Below are 25,668 nucleotides of genomic sequence, written 5' to 3' on the forward strand. Positions count from 1 at the left end.
TTTTTAATTAAAAATTTTTTAATACACTTCATTATTTTTATTTTTATTCTTATTATTTTTATTGGAGTACAGTTGCTTTACAATGTTGTGTTAGTTTTTGCTGTACACCAAAATAAATCAGTTATACGTATACACACATCCTCTCTTTTTTGGATTTCCTTCCCTTTTAGGTCCCCACAGAGCACTGAGTAGAGTTCCCTGTGCTATACAGTAGGTTCTCATTAGCTATCTATTTTATACACAGTAGTGTTTTCACTCTTCTTTCTCCTCCCTTCCTGACTATCTTAATCTCCCTCTCTTCCCCTATTCTATTTAACTTTTTATTTTTCTTCCCTCCCTTTCTCTCTGCCTCTCATTTTCTTACCTCTTACTCCTTGACCCCTTTTCTCCTCACTTTAGCTTTCTTAAAGAACAAAGCAAATTATTTTTTTGGAAAGAAGTTTAATTTCCAAGGTGTGGGAAAAATGAAATTGTCCTCCTTCTGGAGGTTCCCTTGAGCATCCTGCACTTTAATGAAATAAATGGCCTGGAGGAAGACGTGGTGAGTGGAGGGTAGTTGGTGGGTCTGTCCGTGCTTGGGTTCTCTCCCTCCCTCCCTGTTTGGCCTCTGCAGCTCTAGGGAGATGGGCAGGGCAAGGCAAACTTACCACTGGCCCCTGGCCCTGTTCTACGTATGAAATAGAAATAAATGACAACCTAGGGATGTTGAAGAAAGTTGAAAGAGGGAGGAGGGGGAAACCCCTCTTAACAGTGAATCTTGAAGCTGGTAGAAAAACATAATCCTGTTTTTGAATGCCAAGTTTTCATTTCCATGGATGAGTTGATCTAAGGGAGGCTGCTTTCTCTCCTTCTTCCATGAATTAGCCTCCAACAGTTTCAAATGGTGGCACCAGGTGTGTATATCTGATGGTGGGACACCCGCCCCACCAGTGGGAAGTGGAGTGACCAGGAAAGTGCATGGTACAGAACTTGTGGTCTTCATCAGGAAGTGTATGTAGCAGCATGGAAAGAACAAGGACTTGTTTCCGGCATACTTGAGTTCATATCTTTGCTGTGTCATTTTCTACCTCTGAAACCTTCGTCGTGTTACTTAACTGCTCTGTGCTTTAGTTTCCTCTTCTGTCAAGTGGAGATCATAGCCGTGCCTACCTCATTGGGTCGTTGGAAGGACTGGAGATGATACGTGATCATGGTGATGAGGACAGTGATGAAGATGAACATGAACTTGGACATTTACTCTATGCCAGAATTGTGCTATGTGTGCACATTTGTTCACATGAAGTGCCCAGAACAATGTTTGGCACATATTGGGCATTTAATACATTATATATTTTTTTAAATTAATTAATTAATTAATTTATGGCTGCGTTGGGTCTTCGTTGCTGCGCCAGGTTTCTCTAGTTGTGGAGAGGGGGGGGCTCCTCATTGTTGTGGTGTGTGTGCTTCTCATTGTGGTGGCTTCTCTTGTTGGGGAGCACGGGCTGTAGGTGCACGGGCTTCAGTAGTTGTGGCACACAGGCTTCAGTAGTTGTGGCTCATGGGCCCTAGCGCACATGCTCAGTAGTTGTGGCGCACACACTTAGTTGCTCCGCGGCATGTGGGATCTTCCTGGACCAGGGTTCAAACCCGTGACCCCTGAATTAGCAGGTGGATTCTTAACCACTGCACCAGAGAAGTCCAATACATTTTAAATAGCATTACTATCCAGCACTGTGTAAGAGAGTAACAAAATGACTTTGGGGGATGTGAACCTTTTTTTTTTTTGGATGTGAACCTTTAAGACGTGAATATTTCAAGTCACTTCTCTCTTGTGAGGTGGAGAAGTTTCAGCTTCCCTGGAACCTTGATATAGAAAGCGGTATTTATCTAGGCAGATTAGGTTATGGCTGCAGAAAGAAACAACTGCAAAATCTCAGTGGCTTTACCCAACAAAGGTGTATTTCTCACTTATACTACATGTCAAGTGGGGTCAGCCTAAGGTTCTGCTTATCATTGTCACTCAGAGCTGTGGGCTGATGGATACTCCATCTTGCAATCTATTTCCATAATCACCGAGACAGAAAAAGAGAAGACTGGAATACAGAGGCAGCAGTCAAATGCTTCTGTCCAGAAGTAATACGTGTCTCTTTTGCTCACATTTGTTTGGCCAAAGCCAGACACTTGGCCACACATAACTTGAATGTGGTGGAGAAATGCAAGCTACGATGCATATATTACAGAAGAATGAAAATATTTAACAGCTCAATGACGTGGACCCTAATGACCACCATAGAAGGGCATGCCTGGATGGTGGACGTAAATGACATTGTTCATGAGGAACGGATAATAAGAGCTACCATGAGTTGAGTACCTAGCATATGATAGACTGTGCCAGGGACTTTGCATTCATATATCAGCTAATCCTCCCAAAGAGGTCTTACTAATCTCATTATTATAATGTGGGAACTGAGGCTCAGGGAGTTTTCCTTACAATGGCATCATAGGTATTAAGGATAGAATGAACATAGTCTGCACAGGTTTTCTGGATTATAGGGAAATCCTTAAAAAAGAATAGTGCACTAGGAGACTACTGAGACTGATTTCTAGCTCCACTTTCTAATTTTTAAAGTCTGAGCACGTGAGGATGGCAAACAGGTCTTGAGTGTCAACTCTGACAGATTTGTGTTGGCTACCGGAGAGCTGCAGTGAGAAGGTTTTCTGATGGGAAAGAGTAAAGTGATTGATTAATAGTGTCTGCTGTGGGCATAGGAAGGAGGGTGGCGGCGTGAGAAACAGATGTTTGCCATCTCTGGGCATGTTTCTTAAGTTCTCTGGGTTTCAGTTATATCACTTACAAAACAAGGTTAATAAAACTTGTGTGAGTGAAGGTAGTAGATTGGCCAGGATGGTTTCTTGATGTCTTCAGAGGGCACCAAAACATCTGTTCCTAGCCGCATATATTCCAACTTATTTTATGCACACTGTTCCATCATGTAGTCATGAAACTCCATTTGTATGTGTGGGATGGGTTTGGGGAAGGGAATTCAACAGGCTGAGTCATTGAAAATTGCTCCTAAGGAGAGCAGAGCTGGAGGCCTTTGACAGGAAGGATGAGTCATTGGCAGTTAAGGGAGCCCATCATCAGTGTCCTACAAACATCTGTGAGCTGGATATGCCTCCTGTCTTTAAATCCAAGGGCTCTGTTTCTCAGTCTGGGGTAATACGTCGGGGAGATATGAAGCCTCAGATAAACACGCTTCGTCTTTTCAGTGGTGATTTGGGGAATAGGAGCAATATATTTTTCTTAAGATAGACAAGGTGTATTAGTCAGGATCCAGATGGAAAATAGACAACAGACTCAAAGTGTTTAAAGAGATTTTGATAAAGATTCTGTTAAAAGATATACTGAAGCATGCTAAAAGTATAAGGGTTATTTGAGTAAAAATAGATTTGAACTGAGCAGGGCCAAACCAGAAATGTTAAGGAGCCTTCCACCAACAGGAGCTAGAGAAAAGACTTTTATAGAGAAAAGACACACACATACATACACATATATTATATATGTATGTGTATATAGATGGTGGAATATTACTCAGCCATAAAAAAAGAATGAAATTTTGTCACTTGTGAACATGCATAGACCTGAAGGGTATTATGCTTAGTGAAATAAGTCAAACAGAGAAAGAAAAATACTGTATGTTTCCACTTACTTGTGGAATCTAAAAAATAAAACAAATGAACAAATATAATAAAACAGAAGCAGCCTCACAGATACAGAGAACAAACTAGTGGTTACCAATGGGGAGAGGGGTGAGAGGAGGGGCAAAATAGGTGAAGGGGATTAAAAGGTACAAACTACGAAGTAAGATATAAATAAATTACAAGGATGTAATGTACAGCACAGGGAATATGATCAACATTTTATAATAACTTTGTATGGAGTATATCTATAAAAATATCGAATTACTATGTTGCACACCTGACACTAATCTAATAATACAGGTTAACTATACTAAACTAAATAAAATAAAAAATTTATGTCCTGAGTCACACTAGCCACATTTCAAGTGCTCAGTAGCCACACATGGCTGGTGGCTACTGTATTAGTGCATAATGTTTCCATCATCACAGACAGTTTTATTGGAGAGACTGGTCTGGATTCTTGTGCACAGCCCTGGATGGCTAGGGGGCTGCCAAAAGGATTCAGAAACTGTCTTCATCCACAGAATCCTCTCCCCGATGACAAGTGACCCTCTCTGGGCTTGTACAATTTTTCTATACATCCAGCAAAATAGTAACGACGATGATAATTGCAGCCACATTTATTTAGTTTTTAATATGTGCCACATAGTGTGCTAAGGGTTTTAAATACACTATGTCATTTAATTACTACTGCAACCCCCAGGAAGACACTATTACTATCTCCATTTTAACAACGCAGAAACTGAGACTCAGAGAAATTAAGTGACCACACAACTATTCAGTTTTACCGTATGAAACTGCCAATATTCATCTGTTTGTTTTTTTTTTTAAGAAAATAGCAATGTTATATGGTTCAACCTCATAGTAGATGGCAGAGCCAGATTTCGAACCCAGTTCCAAAGACCTTGTCAAGGCCAGTGTGGCTAAGCCTCTTTAAGTGACCACCTTGAAACCTGCTTCTTGCTGTTGAAGGATGAAGTGAAATAACGTTGGTTCTGTGCCTGGTGCACAGTTGGGCTCATGAAATGCTACTTCTGTTTGTTTTAACGCCTTTCTGTCAGTCTCTCTCGGGAGGCAGAGCACAGCTGTCTGAGCAGATGGGGCCAGTAAGACTGGGAGGAGGCGGCCACTGCGATTGACCAGATCCCCTCCCAGGGAGCTGGAAAAGTTCATCTTCCTCACCAAGGCCTCCTCCACCCTTCCCTCCACTGTTTCCCACCCCTGTCTCTCAGGGAGTCTGTTTTGCTCAGGAGGTCAGGGTCATTTTCTCTGGGTCTTGAGCAGAGGGAGGGGTGATGGACACTGGTCCTTCCTATTCCCTGTGTCCTCAACAGCCCCAGAGGATGCATTTCATCAACAGACCCCTCCCAGGGAAGGGGTGGCTGTTGCATTGAGAAGGTCAGGTGGTTCTGAAAGCTGCGCTCCAGATCTCCTGCCTGCTGTAACTCTGTTTTCATGATTGTTTCTGTCAAGGATCCCGATTTGAAATTCCTCCCTCTCTTATTTGGCAAGAGGGGAGAGAAGTCCCCCTTGGCTGAGGGGCCTGATGTTTGGGTGGGGTTTAGGACCTGGGGGTGATTTCCATCCATGTGAGTAACCTTTGTCTCTGAAAAACAATGGTATAGTGTTGCTGGATTTAGCAAATGAGGCTACTGGACACCCACTTAAATTTGAATTGCAGATAAACAAGAGATAACTTTTTAGTAGAAGTATATACCATGCAATATTTGGAACATACTTCTGCTAAAAATTATTTGTGATTTATCTGAAATTCAGGTTTACCTGGGCAACCTATTTTATCTAGCTGCCTTCCAACAGTAGGGCTTCTGTCCATCCTTTAGGTACCAGGTCATTTATAACGATGTTAAGGATGCTTAGGACTTAGGAGATCAGGAGATCTAGACCTAGTTCTCACCAGGTGCCCCCTACTTTCATATTCAGAGCTCCCTGTGGGAGGGGCAGAGTGAAGTGATTTAGACTATAGTTCTCAGAATGTGGTCCATGGACCACAGCAGCGGCATCACCTGGTACTTAGTAGAAAGGCACATCCTTGGGCCCCACCTGGACCTCCTGATCAGCCAGTCTGGGGGTGGGGCCTGGACCTCCTGATCAGCCAGTCTGGGGGTGGGGCCTGGACCTCCTGATCAGCCAGTCTGGGGGTGGGGCCTGGACCTCCTGATCAGCCAGTCTGGGGGTGGGGCCTGGCACTCTGTGTTTCACAAACCCTGATGCAGTCTGAGAACCAAAAGTTTAGATTTCGAGCAAGAGCTTTAGGGATCAGACAGACCTGGGCTCAAAGCTTGGTCCTACCATTTACTGGTTGTGTGAACTTGGCCTAATTACTGAACCTCTCTGAGCCTATTTCTTCCTAAATAAAAAAGGAATATGACAACTTATTTAGGGATAGATGAAGGAGTAAATGGAGTTATATATTCTAAAGTGCAGCCCATAGTGCCTGTCAGTGTAAGAACGCACAAAATGATTACTCTTATTTTTACGATTCAATTGGAGATCCGATCATGCCCTGAGACAAATTTGATAGTTGGCATGGCAAGCCCCTAGTTACAGGGGCAACCTCTGTTTGTTCAGTTCAAAAGTGCCTTTAAATCCCAGGATTTCACTGTCCAACAGTCTTACGGAAGAAGGAAGGAATTAAGAGGAGACGGGGGCAGGGAGAGAAAGGACCTGTAGGAATTGGTTTTCTGACCCACAGGTGGTGCCCAGAGCAGAGGGCCACGTCCATTTAACTGCTTTCGTTCAGTGCTTAGCCCAGAACAGTTGTCCAAAAGGCAGTGTTTTTTGTTTTTTTGTTTTTGGTTTGCTTTTGTTTTTTCATGGAAAGCAGAGAAAAAGGAGGCTCTGAGAGGTGAGGACATGTAGGGGCTCCTGTCTAGGGAGGGGGACTAACACCCTCGGGCATGCGTCACAGTCAGGTCTGGGGACACCCACATTATGGCTAGACCAGGGTTTCTCAACTTTGTCACTACTGACATTCTGGATCAGATAATTCTTTGTGATAGGGCTGTCCTGAGCATGCTTAGTAGTAACCCAGGTCTCTGCCTACTAGTCCCAGTAGCCCCTCTCATCCTCTGTCACAGTGGTGACAATCGAAACCATCTCTAGGCATTGCCAAATGTCCTGGGGCAAGTGGGGGAGGGGTGGACGAAATCTCCCTTGAATGAGAACCACCAGTCAAGAATCTACTACACAATACCTACTCAGACAATTTTAGCAGCTACCATTTATTGAGCATTTACAAGTAGTATCTCCAATCTCCATGCTCATATTACTAGGAAACCTTTTAAAGTTGAAGAAACTGAGGCTCAGACAGTTAAAAGTAACTTGCCCCAAATTGAACAGCTGGTAGATCTGAGCTTCTGACTGAGGTTGGTCTAACTCCAAAGCTCGTATAGTACCTGCCGCAACACTCCCTCTCTCTAGACAATTAAGAATGCTTTTTTCTTTCAATCAGGGAAATTCTTCTGAAGTCAACTCAAGTCCGAAAGTATTTATCGAAAAGCCATGAGAAGCTACAAGAGAAATCTAAGCTGTTGCTCCCCTCAAGGAGGTTTCAATATCAATGTCATTGGGAAGGTCAGTATCTTACACAACACTGTTAGTTACAGAGTAACATGAGGCGGTCTGAGTTTGGGCCAAAATGAACATTTCTAGAGGTAGATTTTTGTGAACTGAATGCCTTTTGTGTACATCTGCTTCACGTGTCCTTTCACTGTTAATCCTGATAATAAAAAAAAAGGAAGGATGAAGGAAGCCTTGAAATTCATGGCATCGACCAGCCGCACATCCTAACAAATATTAATTATTTTGCCTTGGGTTGGGCTGTGGGTTGCTTCCGGCCAAGCACTCAGCTATCTTCTTTCTGGCTCTCTGCATGAACTCCACATTCCCCCTTTCCCTTCGTATGGCGGTGTACTCGTAAGCCTTGAGCTTGCTGTAGTAATCGGAGAATTTGTTGTAGAGGATGGAAATGGGCATCCCGTTGAGGATGATCCCGAAAGCGATGCAGAGGAAGGCAAAAAGCCGGCCCAGGTGAGTCTCTGGGTACATGTCTCCATAGCCCACAGTGGAGATGCTCACCTGTGAGGGGAGGAAAGTAGAATGGAATTGTCAGCATCGGGAGTGAGGAGAAGAAAGGGGGAGGACCAGGCAGGGAGGTGTCTTCCGTCCCGCTGAAGGTGCACGTGGGTCGTATAATAGCTCCTCACGGAGTCAGCTTTAGGAGGTACTGGAAAGGTTGCCTGCAAGACCTGAGGCATGGAAAGAACATAAGCTTTGGAGCTGAAAGGCTTGGGTTTAAACCCTATCACTTATCAATTTTCTTACATACAATACAGGGGAGTTATATCTACTTTAAAGGGTTGTTGTGAAGGGCACAGAAGAATAACGTGTGTGAAGTTTCTGGCATAGAATAGGCTCAATAAATGTAGGTCTTTGCCTCCCTTCAGCTGGGGCCAAATTTAGGACTGAGTCCCTGGATTTGCCTACATGATACACGTACGGGAAAGAGCTTGGGCTTAGAATCAGTCAGACCTGGGTTCAAGTCCTGACTCTGACCCTTCCCAGCTGAGTGACCTTGGGCAAAACATTCAGAGTCTCTAAGCCTTGGTTCCTGCATCTAAATCAGGAGGATAATAACTAACTCTCGGGATTCTTGTGAAGACTAAATAAGAAAATGATTATAAAGCACTTCACACAGTGTCAGGCACGCAAAAAGCATTAAGCAACCTCCTCTGTGGTCCTTCTCTCATCCTTAAAATAGAGACAATTGTAATAGTTCTCAGAGTTGTTATGCAGTCAAATGAGATATTTTACATGAAGGTGCTTTAATTGCAAATGTCTGGAGAGACACACTCATTATTTTGCGAAGGGACTTTTGTAAGACATCACCGACCAAAAATATGTTCACCCTGCATGAAAGTCTTCCCATCACACTTGTCACACTGCTTTAAATTCCACTAATTAGAGATTTATTTAGGTTAACAAGCTTCTGTTTTAAAATGCAGATACCCACGGGACTAGTTATCAGTCAATGTAGCCGGAGAAAACCCAGAAAAATCTCTCGGGACCTGTTTTTTATGCCTCATGTACTAAGACTCCCTTTGGTCCCCAGACTCTTGGCAAAATTACTAGAAGCCTTTTAGGCAGGGCTGTTGATTACAGTTGAAAAAACTGTGCATCGCACAACTCCAGGGGGCAGCACTGGCTTCATCGATTTGTGTCGTCGCACAGTCTTCCAGCATATGCTTTTATAAAATGTACAGTCACCCTGTTGATCTGTACAGAGACAGCCTTTAACTTAGAAATGTAAACATTTTTGTTGCGATGATGTAAGGATTACTTTGAACTTAGAGTAAGTATGATTGATTAGTTAGAATGAAATGGAGACGTGGGCCAGCTGGGCAAATCTGGGGGAGCTGATAAGAACCAAAGCTCCATCCAGCCCATAAAAAGGGGAAAGTTGCAACTCCTCTTGGGATGGGTGACACACTACCTCTTACTACACCGTCTCCGGGGAGAGAACTGCTGAGCGCTGGGCTGCCCTTCTCACAGTGGAGAAACACAAGGCAGCATCTATGAGAGGCAGGAGGGTGTCGACTAGGTTAAGGAAGCAGGTGTGGCACTAGGGCCACATGGGCCTGAATCCACTTCCCAGCCGTGGGATTTGGGCAAGTCGCCTAAATTCTCTCTGCCTCAGTTTCTGCTTTTGAAACGTGGAGAGAATAATAGTGCGCACCTCATAGGATTGTTACAGGAACTGAAGGAACCGCACAGGGTGTGTAAGGGATAATGTTAGTTCTTGTGCTTGTTAGACCAGCGGGCTGTGGAAAGAAGCTCCTCCCTGGCTCCTGCGAATGCTGTGTGAGGGAGACTCGGGGGGACACTCTGTCTCCAGTAGAGAATCTGCTTTTCCCACCTTCTCGACCAAAGGGCCATGAGAGGCAGTGATAAAATAAGATCGTGAGCTAATCGTACAAAAAAAAAAAAAGCTTGCTCTGCGTGTGTGTGTGTGTGTGTGTGTATTTCTTGTAACTGGCCACGCTGAAAGTAAAAGAACCCGAGTCAGATCTCTGTCCAGGTGTGTGAACAGCTTTCATTTGTCACTAACCCTGTCACTCACACCTCTGTGTGAAAGTTTAGTCAGTCGACTTTCCCTGGAGGAGGCCTAAAGGGAGTTTGGATATAAGAGCGAGTGACAGGAAGGGGTAGTTTCAGAACAGGAAGCATCCATGAAAGGCCAAAGCAGAGGCTTTGGTGTAAACCAGCCCCTCAAGTGTCCAGGATTGGGGGGAGGGTTGGAGATAGGAGGATACAGAGGAAGGAAAGTAATTGAGACAAAGTACCTAATTTAAACTTCTGCTCAGTCCCCACACTGGCTTTGCTTCTCTCCCAACCCCAATTTCTTTTTTCTTTTTTTTGGCTGAACTTTGAGCAAAAAGCCAAAAGCAAAGAGAATTGGCTGAAGGAAGATTAAATATTTGATGTGCATAATATGGTCTAAATATTTTTGTATGTCTTGGATCTCTATTTTTAGAGAAAAGATCTCTTCTGATACGAGACTCTATAAGACTGGTTCTGAAGAATTTGTTCAAAATGCATAGCTAATTTATGCACTGTTCTGTTTGACTCAACCGGTGATCTGCTTCTTGCTTCTTGGCTCCAGAGGACCTCTGGATTCCTTGGCTTTTGGAAACTTTTTCTCCACGTTCCACAGGCCAAACCATTTCTCCCTGAATGAGCATGAAAAATGGAAGGTCCCAGAAGGACCAAAGTGACCTCCCAGAGTGAGTTCTCACATTAGCAGGAGTGGGGTTTGGACATGTGACTGCAATTTCTGCAATCCATCTTAATATCCTGAAAAAACTGACTGGCTCAGCCTCTCTGTAAACTGGAAACTTACCATTCCGTTGAAAATTTACATATTTTCCCTAGCCATTGGATCCCCAAAGCCAGAATGTAACCTTTCCCTAGCAGCTCACCCACTAATCAGCAAATCCTGACCCACTAAACATTACCAGGAGAACAAGCATCCAGTTTTTCTCTGAAACTTTAGAATAAGTATACTTGAATTTCTCCTTCAGCAAGGAATGTTTGTTTCCTTCATAATGATCTACGCACAGATTACATTTTAGCACCCAGTAATCCCTGCATCTAGGAATTATGATCTCAGGGAATAAAACTGATTTTTCAAAAGAATTAACACCTCTTCTTAGTTTTCCCAAAGAATTCGAGGTCGTAAAGACTAACATTTTCTGGTTAAAATTATTACATACTTCAATGCATGTTGTCCTTTAAAGGATTTAGCTTCAAAGGCTCTATTTAGCTTACCCATGCTGCTGTTGCTACAAATATTTTAGGAATTCCTCTTTGGGATTATAATCTGCACAGAAGATTCAGTGGCATGACCTTGAAACAAGTGTTCTTATTCCCCTTGAGGGTTAACTCTAGGTGCCGGTCTTCAACTCAAGGGTCTTGACTATTTAAAAATATTGAATCCACCTTCAAAAAAGTAAAGATTTAGCCCCACTACAAAGAAGTATTAATAAATGGACATGTCACAGGCGCTGAAGATAATTCCTCAGTGGAATTCAAAAAATGTTTTGATCAGTGGAAACACTGTTAGAATGAGGTCATGGGTAATCACCTTGAAAAGAACAACCGGCCTCATCCATATATGAAAGTTCTGACATGTACATAAATTGTACAATAAGGGGGAGGTGTGCAGAAGCTAAGGCAAGTTTGGGATCTATTCCTAGAAAGGTACACAATAGTGACAATGCCCTCCACATCCTCAGCTTACTTGCTACTTCTCCCTGCCCTCTACAATTCTATCACGTCCCGCTCAAGTTATATTGGCCAACAGGAGGCGTTTAGAGAGACGGAAGGGGACCACCGCAAAATCAGGAGTCCGCCAGATCAAAAGTTATAAAAGTGCCTAAGAGCCTTTGCCCCCCTTTATGGCTCCTGTGCTATTTCTGAAGAAGCTAGGAGAACTTTAATGCCTTCTGTGCCAGACATTTACTCATTATCTCTCAGCCCTAAGCCCGATACCCTTCTGTGCTCTTTTTTGTAATTCAGCGGCTGGGAGGATGCAAACTACATTTCCCAGATTTCGTTGCCTGCTGTCTTCTGGTTAGGTTCTGCCAATGAGAGACACGGGTGGGAGACTAGAAGATGGAATGAGGAAGTAAGAGTCTCTCTTCCTGTTTCTGGGTTCTGTCATCATCCTTCAACAATAGCAGATAGCTATGGCTCAGGCATCTTTCAGCACACCCAGCACCAGCCTCGTGATGCCATCTTAGGGGTCTGGCAACAGCTACACAGTGGTTCCTTCTCTGTACTCCTAGGCTCCAGTAACTCTACCCTCTCCCGTTTGTCTCCCCAGTTCTGGGGCCAACCCTATTTCCTACAGTTACCAATCTTTGGGTTATCTCACTTTCTCCTTTTTGCTCTTCCAGCCTATGTATCTATCTCCCTGTATCGATTTCCTTCTGTTTAAAATATCCCACGTTTTGTTTTCTGTTATCCTGATTCACCTTCCAAAGGGGTCTTCTCAAAGCAAGCAAGCAATCAATAAAAATAAAATAAAATAAATCTCAGTGATCTTCTAAGTGCCACCTATTTGCAAGGAAATGATAACATACTTGAGGAAAACAAAGATAGAAACAAGGTCTCTGGGCTACAACTATCTGATGCTTCAGCTAGAGATAGTTTTCATGAATTTTGAAGGAATGAGTTCATGACATAGTTTCCTATGTAGTTTCTACAGCTTTAACTTGCTCTGGAAAGCTCAGAAGGAAATGGTCTATTGAACAGTCCAATTGTCCTTTTCTCCTTAAAAACATAGCCACAACAGAGGCCAAAGCTTACAGCCTCATCATAGAGCTAATTGTTCTTGTTGAGCTATGCCGAGCATTTCCCACACCCAGGCAACTCGGAGAGTCCCAACACGGCTGGAGCTGCTCCAGGCATGGGCCTGTTTATTTGGACACTCAGAAACTCTCCCAAGATAGAACGGCTGACCCTTTTGTTCATCTTACAGCCTCTCCCTTTTCCCCAGGAGAGAAGGAATCACTTCTGTTTTATTTTCCCAAAAATGAAACTGGAAGCAAAGGTTATTGCTTCCATGTGATAAAGGCTATCAACTAGTCAGATATGGTAGCTTCTATTTACTGAGGATAGCATACAGGCTAGTGTTTTTACATATGTTTCCTATTACATTAGTGCTTACAAATAACCTCCGTTTGACAGATGAGTAGGATGGGTCTATCTTATATCCTAATGCATGAGCATTTGCAGACATGAGTGTCCATGAGGGATTTGTTCTGCAGCTGTAGGAGAATTCACATTAATGAAAATTACTGTGTTTCTCTTAAAAACCCGAGTTGAATTACAGAGGAAGGTTGCAGGATCCTTGGCATAGAGAGAGGGGAGATTATTAAAAACAAGTCAGATTTTGGAGTTGTCTGAGAGTACTAAAAACACATGGAGGGAGGGATTAGAGAACCTGTCCCTAATGTGGGTGAATATACCACAAGGGCTACAGCACTGGAGTGGGGCAAGAAAATACCAATCCTGTTTTTCCTTACCTCTTTACATTTTCAATGTGTGAGTGTATGTTTTCTGATACACATAATATATTTGAGCAGTAATATCTTAATGCAGTACAATGATTGTATTACTGGACCCAATTCTTTGTATCTTCCTGTATCCAAGCTCTTTGCATATAACTTTGCAGTGCTTTCCTACAGTGAGTGGGCTAACCTGCTCTTCCCTTTGACTCTGAGTTTGGCCTTGTGACTCGCTTTGGCCAATGAGTTGAGCAAGTGTCATGAACAGAAGCTTATCAGTGCTTGCATGATTGGGCTTGCACTCTCTCTCTCTTGCCCTTTGCCACGGCCATGGATACATGCCTGCTGGATGATGAAAGGCCTAGTCTCCTTCTTCATCCAGCTGTCAGCCAGCTGACCATCAGACTGTGATGTGAGCAGCTGACACCAGTCCAAGGTTCTTCTAACCTTGTACTTGAAACCAGCCTGAGTTGCTGACTTGCAAACTCACAAGGCAAATAGATGCTTGACGTTTCGAGCCACTGAATTTTGGGGTGGTTTGTGATGCATTGTTATTATAGCAATAAATAGCTTATAACTTATGATTAACTAAACACATATTTATCATGGGTGTGTGCTCAGAATTTTTAAAATTATGAGATGTATGATCAATAAAATGCTTGGAGAATATTGGATCAGAGTTACTTTTAGGATTCTACTTCTCAGATTCTCATGTCTGCTTGGTCATGTCTATTTAGATGACTTCCTTCTCATCATTCAAGATTTAGTTCAATGTCATCTTCTCCAAGAAGGCTTCTCTGACTATTCCACTAGTCCATCAAAGGTAGATTCTGCCACCCAGATCACTCTCTATCCTATTATCCTATATAAGACACACTCATATCTGAAATGATTCATTATCTTTCTCCATTAGGATGTAAACTCCATGAGGGAAAAAATTTCACCTTTTTTTTTTCTTATTACTCGGTATCCCTAGTATTTATAATACTGCTTGGCACACTAAGTGCTCAAAAAAATCTTGCTCACCTCCAGTGCTGGACACCCCATGGCAAACAACTAGCAAGACAGGAACACAGCCCCACCCATCAGCAGACAGGCTGCCTAAAATCATACTAAGGTCACAGACACCCCACAACACACTGCCGGACGCGGTCCTGCCCACCAGAAAGACAAGATCCAGCCTCATCCACCAGAACACAGGCAGCAGTCCCCTCCACAAGGAAGCCTACACAACCCACTGAAACAACCTTAGCCACTGGGGGCAGACACCAAAAACAACGGGAACTACGAACCTGCAGCCTGGGAAAAGGAGACCCCAAACACAGTAAGATAAGCAAAATGAGAAGACAGAAAAACACACAGCAGATGAAGGAGCAAGGTAAAAACCCACCAGACCAATCAAAGGAAGAGGAAACAGGCAGTCTACCGGAAAAAGAATTCAGAGTAATGATAGTAAAGATGATCCAAAATCTTGGAAATAGAATGGAGAAAATACAAGAAACGATTAACAAGGACCTAGAAGAACTAAAGAGCAAACAAACAATGATGAACAACACAATAAATGAAATTAAAAATTCTCTAGAAGGAATCAATAGTAGAATAACTGAGGTAGAAGAACGCATAAATGACCTGGAAGATAAAATAGTAGAAATAACTACCACAGAGTAGAATAAAGAAAAAAGAATGAAAAGAATTGAGGACAGTCTCAGAGACCTCTGGGACAACATTGAACGCACCAACATTCGAACTATAGGGGTCCCAGAAGAAGAACAGAAAAAGAGAGGGACTGAGAAAATGTTTGAAGAGATTATGGTTGAAAAATTCCCTAATATGGGAAAGGAAATAGTCAATCAAGTCCAGGAAGCACAGAGTCCCATACAGGATAAATCCAAGGAGAAACACGCCAAGACACATAATAATCAAACTATCAAAAATTAAATAAGAAGAAAAAATATTAAAAGCACCAAGGGAAAAGCAACAAATACCCTTATAGGGATTCCCTTGTATGTTAACAGCTGATCTTTCAGCAGAAACTCTGCAAGCCTGAAGGGAGTGGCAGGACATATTTAAAGTGATGAAAGGAAAAAACCTACAATCAAGATTACTCTGCCCAGCAAGGACCTCATTCAGATTCGACAGAGAAATTAAAACCTTTACAGACAAGCAAAAGCTAAGAGAATTCAGCACCACCAAACCAGCTTTACAACAAATGCTAAAGGAACTTTTCTAGGCAGGAAACACAAGAGAAGATAAAGACCTACAATAACAAACCGAAAACAATTAAGAAAATGGTAATAAGAACATACATAATGATAACTACCTTAAATATAAATGGATTAAATGCTCCAACCAAAAGACATAGACTGGCTGAATGGATACAAAAACAAGACCCGTATATATGCTGTCTACAAGAGACCAACTTCAGACCTAGGGACACATACAGGCTGAAAGTGAGGGGATGGAAAAAGATATTCCATGCAAATGGAAATCAAAAGAAAGCTGGAGTAGCAATTCTCATATTAGACAAAATAGACTTTAAAAGAAAGACTATTTCAAGAGACAAAAGAGGACACTACAGAATGATCAGGGGATCAATCCAAGAAGAAGATATAACAATTGTAAATATTTATGCACCCAACATAGGAGCACCTCAATACATAAGGCAAATGCTAACAGCCATAAAAGGGGAAATCGACAGTAACACGACTTTAACATCCCACTTTCACCAATGGACATCATCCAAAATGAAAATAAATAAGGAAACACAAGCTTTAAATGATACATTAAACAAGATGGACTAAATTGATAGTTATAAGACATTCCATCCAAAAACAACAGAATACACTTTCTTCTCAAGTGCTCACGGAACATTCTCCAGGATAGATCATATCTTGGGTCACAAATCAAGCCTTGGTAAATTTAAGAAAATTGAAATTGTATCAAGTATCTTTTCTGACCACAACACTATGAGACTAGATATCAATTACAGGAAAAAATCTGTAAAAAATACAAATACATGGAGGCTAAACCATACACTACTAAATAACCAAGGGATCACTGAAGAAATCAAAGAGGAAATCAAAAAATACCTAGAAACAAATGACAATGAAAACATGACAACCCAAAACCTATGGGATGCGGCAAAAGCATTTCTAAGAGGGAAGTTTACAGCAATACAATCCTACCTTAAGAAGCAAGAAGCATCTCAAATAAGCAACCTAACCTTACACGTAAAGCAATTAGAGAAAGAAGAACAAATAAAACCCCGAAGTTAGCAGAAGGAAAGAAATCATAAAGATCAGATCAGAAATAAATGAAAAAGAAATGAAGGAAATGATAGCAAAGGTCAATAAAACTAAAAGCTTGTTCTTTGAGGTGATAAACAAAATTGATAAACCATTAGCCAGACTCATCAAGAAAAAAAGGGAGAAGACTCAAATCAACAGAATTAGAAATGAAAAAGGAGAAGTAACAACTGACACTGCAGAAATACAAAGGATCATTAGAGATTACTACAAGCAACTCTATGCCAATAAAATGGACAACCTGGAAGAAATGGACAAATTCTTAGAAAAGCACAACCTTCTGAGACTGAAACAGGAAGAAATAGAAAATATAAACAGACAAACACAAGCACTGAAATTGAGACTGTGATTAAAAATCTTCCAACAAACAAAAGCCCAGGACCAGATGGCTTCACAGGTGAATTCTATCAAACATTTAGAGAAGAGCTAACACCTATCCTTCTCAAACTCTTCCAAAATATAGCAGAGGGAGGAACACTCCCAAACTCATTCTACAAGGCCACCATCACCCTGATACAAAAACCAGACAAGGATGTCACAAAGAAAGAAAACTACTGGCCAGTATCACTGATGAACATAGATGCAAAAATCCTCAACAAAATACCAGCAAACAGAATCCAACAGCACATTAAAAGGATCATACAGCATGATCAAGTGAGGTTTATCCCAGGAATGCAAAGGTTCTTCAATATACGCAAATCAATCAATGTGATACACCATATTAACAAATTGAAGAATAAAAGTCATATAATCATCTCAGTAGATGCAGAAAAAGCTTTTGACAAAATTCAACGCCCATTTATGATAAAAATTCTCCAGAAAGTAGGCATAGAGGGAACCTACCTCAACATAATAAAGGCCATATATGACAAACCCACAGCCAACATTGTTCTCAATGGTGAAAACTGAAACCATTTCCTCTGAGATCAGGGACAAGACAAGGTTGCCCACTCTCACCACTATTATTCAACATAGTTTGGTAACTTTTAGCCACAGCAATCTCAGAGACAAAAAAGAAATAACAGGAATCCAAATCAGAAAAAAAGAAGTAAAACTGTCACTGTTTGCAGATGACATGACACTATACATAGAGAATCCTAAAAATGCTACCAGAAAACTACTAGAGCTAATCAATGAATTTGGTAAAGTAGCAGGATACAAAATTAATGCGCAGAAATCTCTTGCATTCCTATACACTAATGATGAAAAATTTGAAAGAGAAATTAAGGAAACACTCCCATTTACCATTGCAACACAAAGAATAAAATACCTAGGAATAAACCTACCTAAGGAGACAAAAGACCTGTATGCAGAAAACTGTAAGACACTGATGAAAGAAATTAAAGATGATACAAACAGATAGAGAGATATACCATGTTCTTGGATTGGAAGAATCAACACTGTGAAAATGACTATACTACCCAAAGCAATCTACAGATTCAGTGCAATCTCTATCAAACTACCAAAGGCATTTTTCACAGAACTAGAACAAAAAATTTTACAATTTGTATGGAAACACAAAAGACCCTGAATAGCCAAAGTAATCTTGAGAAAGAAAAACGGAGCTGGAGGAATCAGGCTCCCTGACTTCAGTCTATACTACAAAGCTACAGTAATCAAGACAGTATGGTACTGGCACAAAAACAGACATATAGATCAATGGAACAGGATAGAAAGTCCAGAGATAAACCCATGCACATATGGTCACTTTATCTTTGATAAAGGAGGCAAGAGTATACAATGGAGAAAAGATAGTCTCTTCAATAAGTGGTGCTGGGAAAACTGGAGAGCTACATGTAAAATAATGAAATTAGAACACTCCCTAACACCATACACAAAAATAAACTCAAAATGGATTAAAGACCTAAATGTAAGGCCAGACACTATCAAACTCTTAGAGGAAAACATAGGCAGAACACTCTATGACATAAATCACAGCAAGATCCTTTTTGACCCACCTCCTAGAGAAATGGAAATAAAAACACAAATAAACAAATGGGACCTAATGAAACTTAAAAGCTTTCTCACAGCAAAGGAAACCATAAACAATACAAAAAGACAGCCCTCAGAATGGGAGAAAATATTTGCAAACGAAGCAACTGATAAAGGATTAATCTCCAAAATATACAAGCAGCTCATGCAGATCAATATCAAAAAAAACAAACAATCGAATCCAGAAATGGGCAGAAGACCTAAACAGACATTTCTCCAAAGAAGATATACAGATTGTCAACAAACACATGAAAGGATGCTCAACATCACTAATCATTTGAGAAATGCAAATCAAAACTACAATGAGGTATCACCTCACACCCGTCAGAATGGCCATCATCAAAAAATCTACAAACAACAAATGCTGTAGAGGGTGTGGAGAAAAGGGAACCCTCTTGCACTGTTGGTGGGAATGTAAATTGATACAGCCACTACTGAGAACAGTATGGAGGTTCCTTAAAAAGTAAAAATAGAACTACCGTATGACCCCCCAATCCCACTACTGGGCATATACCCTGAGAAAACCATAATTCAAAAAGAGTCATGTACCACAATATTCATTGCAGTTCTATTTACAATAGCCAGGACATCGAAGCAACCTAAGTGTCTATCGACAGATGAATAGATAAAGAAGATGTGGCACATATATACAATGGAATATTACTCAGCCATAAAAAGAAATGAGTTATTTTTAGTGAGGTGGATGGACCTAGAGTCTGTCATACATAGTGAAGTAAGTCAGAAAGAGAAAAACAAATACCGTATGCTAACACACATATATGGAGTCTAAAAAAAATGGTTCTGAAGAACCTAGGGGCAGGACAGGTATAAAGACACAGACGTAGAGAATGGACTTGAGGACACGGTGGGGCGGAAGGGTAAGCTGGGAGGAAGTGAGAGAGTGGCATGGACATATATACACTACCAAATAGATAGCTTGTGGGAAGAAGCCGCATAGCACAGGGAGATAAGCTCGGTGCTTTGTGTCCACCTAGGGGGGGGTAGGATAGGGAGGCTGGGAGGGAGACGCAAGAGGGAAGGGATATGGGGATATATGTGTACCTATAGCTGATTCACTTTGTTATATAGCAGAAACTAACACAACATTGTAAAGCAATTATACTCCAATAAAGATGTTAAAAAATAATCTTGCTCAATGAATGAAGAAGATGGATTTTTGTGGGTTATGTGAAGAATTGGTCCTAATATTTTGCATCTTTTTACTTGGCATCTTCTTTTCTCTTTGCTATATTGAAAATAAGGGCCCTTACTACACAATATACAATGTCATAAGAAGTATATAGAAGAATTGGGTTAATAGTATATTGGTCCTGGGGAATAGAGCAGTCCTCAAATGTTCAAGGGGAGTTGCTCCTATTGTTTTCATAGGTTAGTTTAGAAACGAACACAACCTATCAGTCTTTAATCCATAATGATTTTTAATAGTATATATAATTCTCAGAGAATAAAATGGATGAAGGTCATTGGTAAAGGTTAAGGTTGGTAAATGGTAGGTTGACATGTGTAAATTTTGGCCTGTGAAAATAGTGCCTGATATAGATAATGGCTACAAAAGAAAATTCACATTGGTAAAAGCAATAATTAGTAAAATTTGTTATAGATAGAAACTGAATGGTGATTCAAGTTTTATTGTAAAGTCTATAGAAAACAGTGACCTTGAGTAAGATAATTTTTGTTAATATTAAAAAGGGGATAATTTGAAAATTTAAATGTTATTAAACAATAAACACATCAAGAAATTAAAGGGGATCACTAGGCGTTCATTTCAGGAATATTTTTAAAAAGAAAAATTCATTATTAGCAATAGAATTCTTATCAAAAATTTTATATTAATATACAAAAGGTAAAAAACGTTTTGTGTATTCAAAATATAGTATCAAAGGGTCCACTAGGTGCAGCTTACATACGCTAGCCTTCTAAGATATTTGGACGAATGGAAACTTGACTCTCTAAAACTTGGTATTATATCATCAGCATGTGGATTTTCTCTTTTCCCTCCTTGCTTTACTCACCTCCAAAGTAAATGTCATTTGCTGGAAACAAATCATCCTTCATCAACCCCGTCTGTACACATGATTTATCTACTATGGGGATGACCTTTTGTCATTTGGAATATGATCAGAGGAGCGGCATTTGGCCAGCTCGTTTGGAAGAGCCTAACATCATCCCATCACTGAAGAAAGCTCACAAATCTTGTTGTACATATGAGAGCTCTGCTTTCCAGGGAAGCAAGCCTCACTGAATTGTAGAGCTCTACACCCTCCCCTTTTGAGATGAGGAAACTGAGGACAGGGAGGTAGGGAGTGAGGTTTCACAGTTAATCATGTAGGATCACAGTTAATTATTAGCAGATCTGGGACTAGAATCTAAATCTAAATCTTCCATTCCACTATGCTACACTATTAGTAGGAGCCTTGGGTAGGTTCATATCAGAACTCCAGACTGTGGGTTCTAACATATCCAATGTTAATGTTGAAAATATCCACTTTCTAATATAGGAAAAACTGGTTATATTTGCTTAATGTCTTTAAAGGCATTACAAACAATCTACTTTAAAAAAATAAGGAAAGCATACACCCAGTTCTTTCCTATGCACATATGTCAACGTGTTCACTGATCTTAGAAGACCCAATCAGCATTTCCAGGGATTCAGGGATTTTCCAAGGATTTAGTCTAGCACATCAGAAACACAGATATTTGAGTAAATGGCATAAATTATTATAAAAGGCAAACACCAAAGAAAATGACAAAAGTAACTAATATACTAAGTGCAAATTAAGCAAGGCATGCAGAAAAACTGAAGCTTGAAAGAGGCAGTGCTGGGCTGTGGAAAGGGCATGCATTTTGCAACTGGAGAGGCTTGTCCTCACGTTGCTACCTTTAGCTGTGTGTCTAAATTGTTATTATAACTCAAATTATCTGCACCTCAATTCCTCTAGCTGTAAAATGGGGCAATAATGCCAGGTCCTGAAAGAACTTTTGTGGCATTGGAGCAAGTTTCAGTGTTAGATGCTCAGATTTAGCTAGAACCAGTGGGATTTCAGTGAGGGTTGACACTCTTCAGCCAAGTCTCATTTCCTCCCCTGCATACATGGACGGCTTCCTTCAAAATTTGAAGGAAAATTTTCCTCTTAAAAAAATAGTGATCCTAACCACCTCACATGGTTGTGATGCTGAAATAAGATACGCTTTACAAACCACTTAGGACAATAGGTGTTCAATAAGGGACAAGTAACAAGAATGACGATGACGAATCTTCCCAGGAACGTGAACAATGACTACTCCTTAAAATCAGCCTCTCAGGGGTATTAAGACTAAATCTAGATTAGGAGATAACTAAGACCACACCAAATTTCTTGGACTACGTCTTTCTTACTGGACTACCGTCTTTCTTACTGGACTATGTCTTTCCAACCTTTTAGCACCCACCCGTTGTTTTTTTTTTTTTTCTGTTTTGTTGTTTTTATGTTTTGTTTTTTTAAGCTGGGGACATGGAAGGAATGGAGAAAGCAATGGCCGTTAAACAAGGCAGGGGAAAGATGAGGGAACAAAGCAAGCCAGGTGGCATGACCCAGGAAGGGGAGGAGCAGCGTCTGTCGGGCTGGGGAAGTGGGTGGGAAAGCCCGCCGGCCGTGGTGCTCACCGCGGCCCACCACCAGGCGTGGGGGATGCTGGTGAAGTTGGTCCCACGCACGTCGTGCTCCACGGAGTAGACGGCCTCAGAGAAGGTGAAGATGCCCATGGTGATGAAGAGCAGCAGGCAGCCCACCTGCTGGTAGCACTGGCGCAGCGTGAAGCCGAAGGCGCGCAGGCCGGTGGAGTGGCGCGCCAGCTTGAGGATGCGGAAGATGCGCAGGAGGCGCATGACGCGCAGCACCTGGCCCACGCGGCCCATGGTCTCGAGGTCGTGCTCGTGCAGCGAGCCCTTGCCGCGCACCTGGTCCTCGCTCGTGAAGCACTCGAGCAGCAGCTGCAGGTAGAGTGGCAGGATGGCCACCAGGTCCACCAGGTTGAGGGCGCTCTGCGCGAAGCGCCGCAGGTCGGGCGTGGAGGCCAGGCGCAGCAGGAACTCGAGCGTGAAGAAAGCCATGCATAGCATCTCCACGTGCTCCAGAAAGGGCCGCGGGTTGCCGCCGCCCACGCCCTGCTCCGCCTGCTGCTGCATCTCCTCCACCGTGTTGAGCGCCAGCGCCACGACGGAGATGAGCACGAAGAGGCTGGAGGCCACCCCGATGGCCTTGGCGGCCACCGACGAGAAGGGCTTCTCCATGAGGTTCCAGAGGCGGCGCCGCTGCGGCCCGTAAAAGCGCATGTCTCGGAAGAGCTCCTCGGCCTCCTCGGCCTGCGCCTGGGCGCGCAGCTCGCGCTGGATCTTGAGCTGTTCACACAGCTCGTCGCGCCTCTCCTCGAAGCAGATGAGGCAGCAGCGCGGCGAGTACTTGAGCCGCACGCCCCAGTAGCCCAGTTCCTCCAGGAAGCAGCGCGGGCACAGCTCGTCGCGCACCAGCAGCACCCCGGACGCGTAGAAGTTGTAGATGAGCTGGAAGACCTCCGGGTCGCGGTCAAAGAAGTATTCGTCCGTCTGCGCCTCGTAATCGTCGCACAGGCCCAGCTGGCGGCTGCGGCTGGTGGAGGTGACCAGGCGCCCCAGGCGCGTCTTGGGGTAGCTGGCCAGCTCGGCGTACTCCAGGTGGTAGCTGTGGCCGCCCACGTTCACGTTCAGAGTGGAGGACACGACCGGAGCGTCGGTGCTGCCTTCGCCGTGGTTGGTGGTGGCCTCTCCGGGCTGCTGGTCCTCCGCTGCCAGGTCGTCCTTCCACTGCTCCTCCTCCTCCTCCCCATCCTCGTCCTCGTCGATGTAGTAGTTATAGTTGCCCTCGGTCCACGACGGGACGCTGGCCTGCGAGCCCAGGCGGGTCCCCACGGAGCAGATGCTCCTGCGTTGTTGGCTGCCCACTGCCTGGGATGCGTCTTCACTCTCCGCAGTATGCCAGGACCTGTAGCCCCAAGACCGCCTCCTCTCATTCTGTTTCAGCATGGCTGGAGGAAGTGGACCCTTGCTTTTCCCTCCTGGTTGTGGTAGGGTCCCCAGCCTGCTCACTGCCACTGGTAGATGGATCACGTGCTGCACCGTTGTAGAGAGACCGGCCTGGACCAGCAGACCTGGGGTCCGCAGCCTCGCCCTCAGAGCTCTCCCTCCTCAAGCCCTGGGCAGCCCAGCCCAGCCCAGCCTGCCGGGTCTGAACGCGTAGGCAGACGGCTGTTGACTGCTCTAATCTTGCTGATAGGGAAGAAGTGTTAGGAGGGATTTAGAGCCTCTTAGCCAGTTTCCTCCCCCTCTCCCTCCACTCTGTGACCTAGGGGATGATTATGTGTCTTAAATCTGTAGATAATGAGAAGGTGGCAGAGATGATTGCTAATAAAAATGTCGGCCAACCCTGCCCTTAGGAAGTGCCCAGTGTCCCTGTGCTGAGATGAAATCAACTGAATTTGCTATAGAATGTATGTGCCTGTGTCTTGACACTTAACTGTTGAAGTTGCAGCCTCTGCCCTAGGTAAACCCACCATGAACAGGGACAGAGATAGCAACAGAATGCTTAAAGTGGACCTCCTGACCAGTCACTTTTCCTCTCAGCATTTATCTTTTGTTTAGATCCTAGAAGATCTCAAATGATCTCTTCCCATCCAGTCACATGATCAATTTTTTTCCCCCAAATGTATTCCTCTTAGCAGCACTGCTCTGGAGTCTAGTCTGATGTTTAAATCTGTCTCAGTTTCTTTCTCTCTCTTTGTCTCTGTCTCTCTCTCCCTCCCTTCTCTTAAAGGATAAGGACACGTTTCAAGGTAGAATCTCAGGATGGGTGGGTAGATGTTCTTAGGGTATTGCAGCCCCGCTCAGCTGCTATATATGGTGACCAGACTTCCTTCCAAGGAAAAAGTCTTCATCACTCTTCAAGACATCACTTAAAAAAAAAAAAGTCTCCTGCCATGTGTAAGGCACTGTGCTAGATGCTAGATGCTGGAGATGGAAACTTGACAGAGACATAGTTGTGGCCCTCAAGTTGCTCATGGTTTTATAGGTGATATAAATACTTACATATGCAAGCACAACAAAAAAAGTGAGTGAAAAATACAGAGGTAGCAGAGAAGAGGAAGGGATTTGTTTCAAGCAGGAATTTGTTACTGAATTCAATTTATTTTGAATAGCTAATACACATTCACTACAAAATATTCAAAAGGTACAAAGATGCGTTACGGTAGAAAATTTATTTCTCCCCCAACTCGAATTCCTAGCTATCGAGTGTGCCTCTGAGGTTTTGGTTACCCTTCCAGAAATACTCTAAACATATATATGCAAAACCCTGTCTCCATCTATCATCCAAATAACTCTTTATTACTAACACAAATTACAGTATGTTATTCACTTTGCTATTTTCCCATTAACCATGTATCTTAGAGGTGTTTTCATATTTGAACATAAATATCTGCCTCATTTTGAAAATAGCCACTAAGTAGTTTGATAGTGACAGAATTCAGGTTGTTTTCTACCTTGGCTCTTATAAACGATGATGTAATGAATAACCTGATACCTACACTATTTTACATGTGTCAGGATATATGAAAGATCAATTATTACAGGTGGAGCTGTTAGGTCAAAAACCACATTTGTAATTTTGATTGATAATGCCAAATTTCCTTCATGAAAGTTTTACCAGTTGACAACTCACCATCAATGTATGAGAGTGTATTATCACACTCCTTGAGCTCTGCCCATTTTATACATGAAAAATGATGTGTGAGTTAATTTTAATTTGTATTTCTCTTACTATGAATGCAACTGAGCATCTTTTCATGTGATTAAGAGCTACTATATTTCTCTATTTTTCACTGAGTTGTTGATATTTTCTTACTGATTTGTTGGAGAGCTTTCTATATTATGAAAACAGACACTTTGCCTGTGTTATGAATTACAAATATTTTTCCTGTTATCCTTTGGTGAGATTTTTTCCATGTAAAATATTTATTTTATGACTTCTGGGTGTTATATTAGAAATGTCTTCACCTCTCTATCATTCTTA

At 42.3% G+C, this 25,668-nt stretch overlaps 1 protein-coding gene across 1 annotated transcript; it reads right to left on the bottom strand.

Annotated features, from left to right (window-relative positions):
• Window positions 1-7,497: 7,497 nt before the first annotated feature.
• Window positions 7,498-23,627, bottom strand: KCNV2 (potassium voltage-gated channel modifier subfamily V member 2). The gene is made up of 2 exons (XM_007182303.2): window positions 22,233-23,627; window positions 7,498-7,779 (listed from the first exon to the last, which is right to left on the bottom strand). The coding sequence occupies exons 1-2, from the start codon at window positions 23,625-23,627 to the stop codon at window positions 7,498-7,500; spliced, it is 1,677 nt and encodes a 558-aa protein (XP_007182365.2).
• Window positions 23,628-25,668: the final 2,041 nt, after the last annotated feature.

Source organism: Balaenoptera acutorostrata, chromosome 6 (assembly GCF_949987535.1).
Source record: "Balaenoptera acutorostrata chromosome 6, mBalAcu1.1, whole genome shotgun sequence".
In the NCBI taxonomy this organism is placed as follows: domain Eukaryota; kingdom Metazoa; phylum Chordata; class Mammalia; order Artiodactyla; family Balaenopteridae; genus Balaenoptera; species Balaenoptera acutorostrata.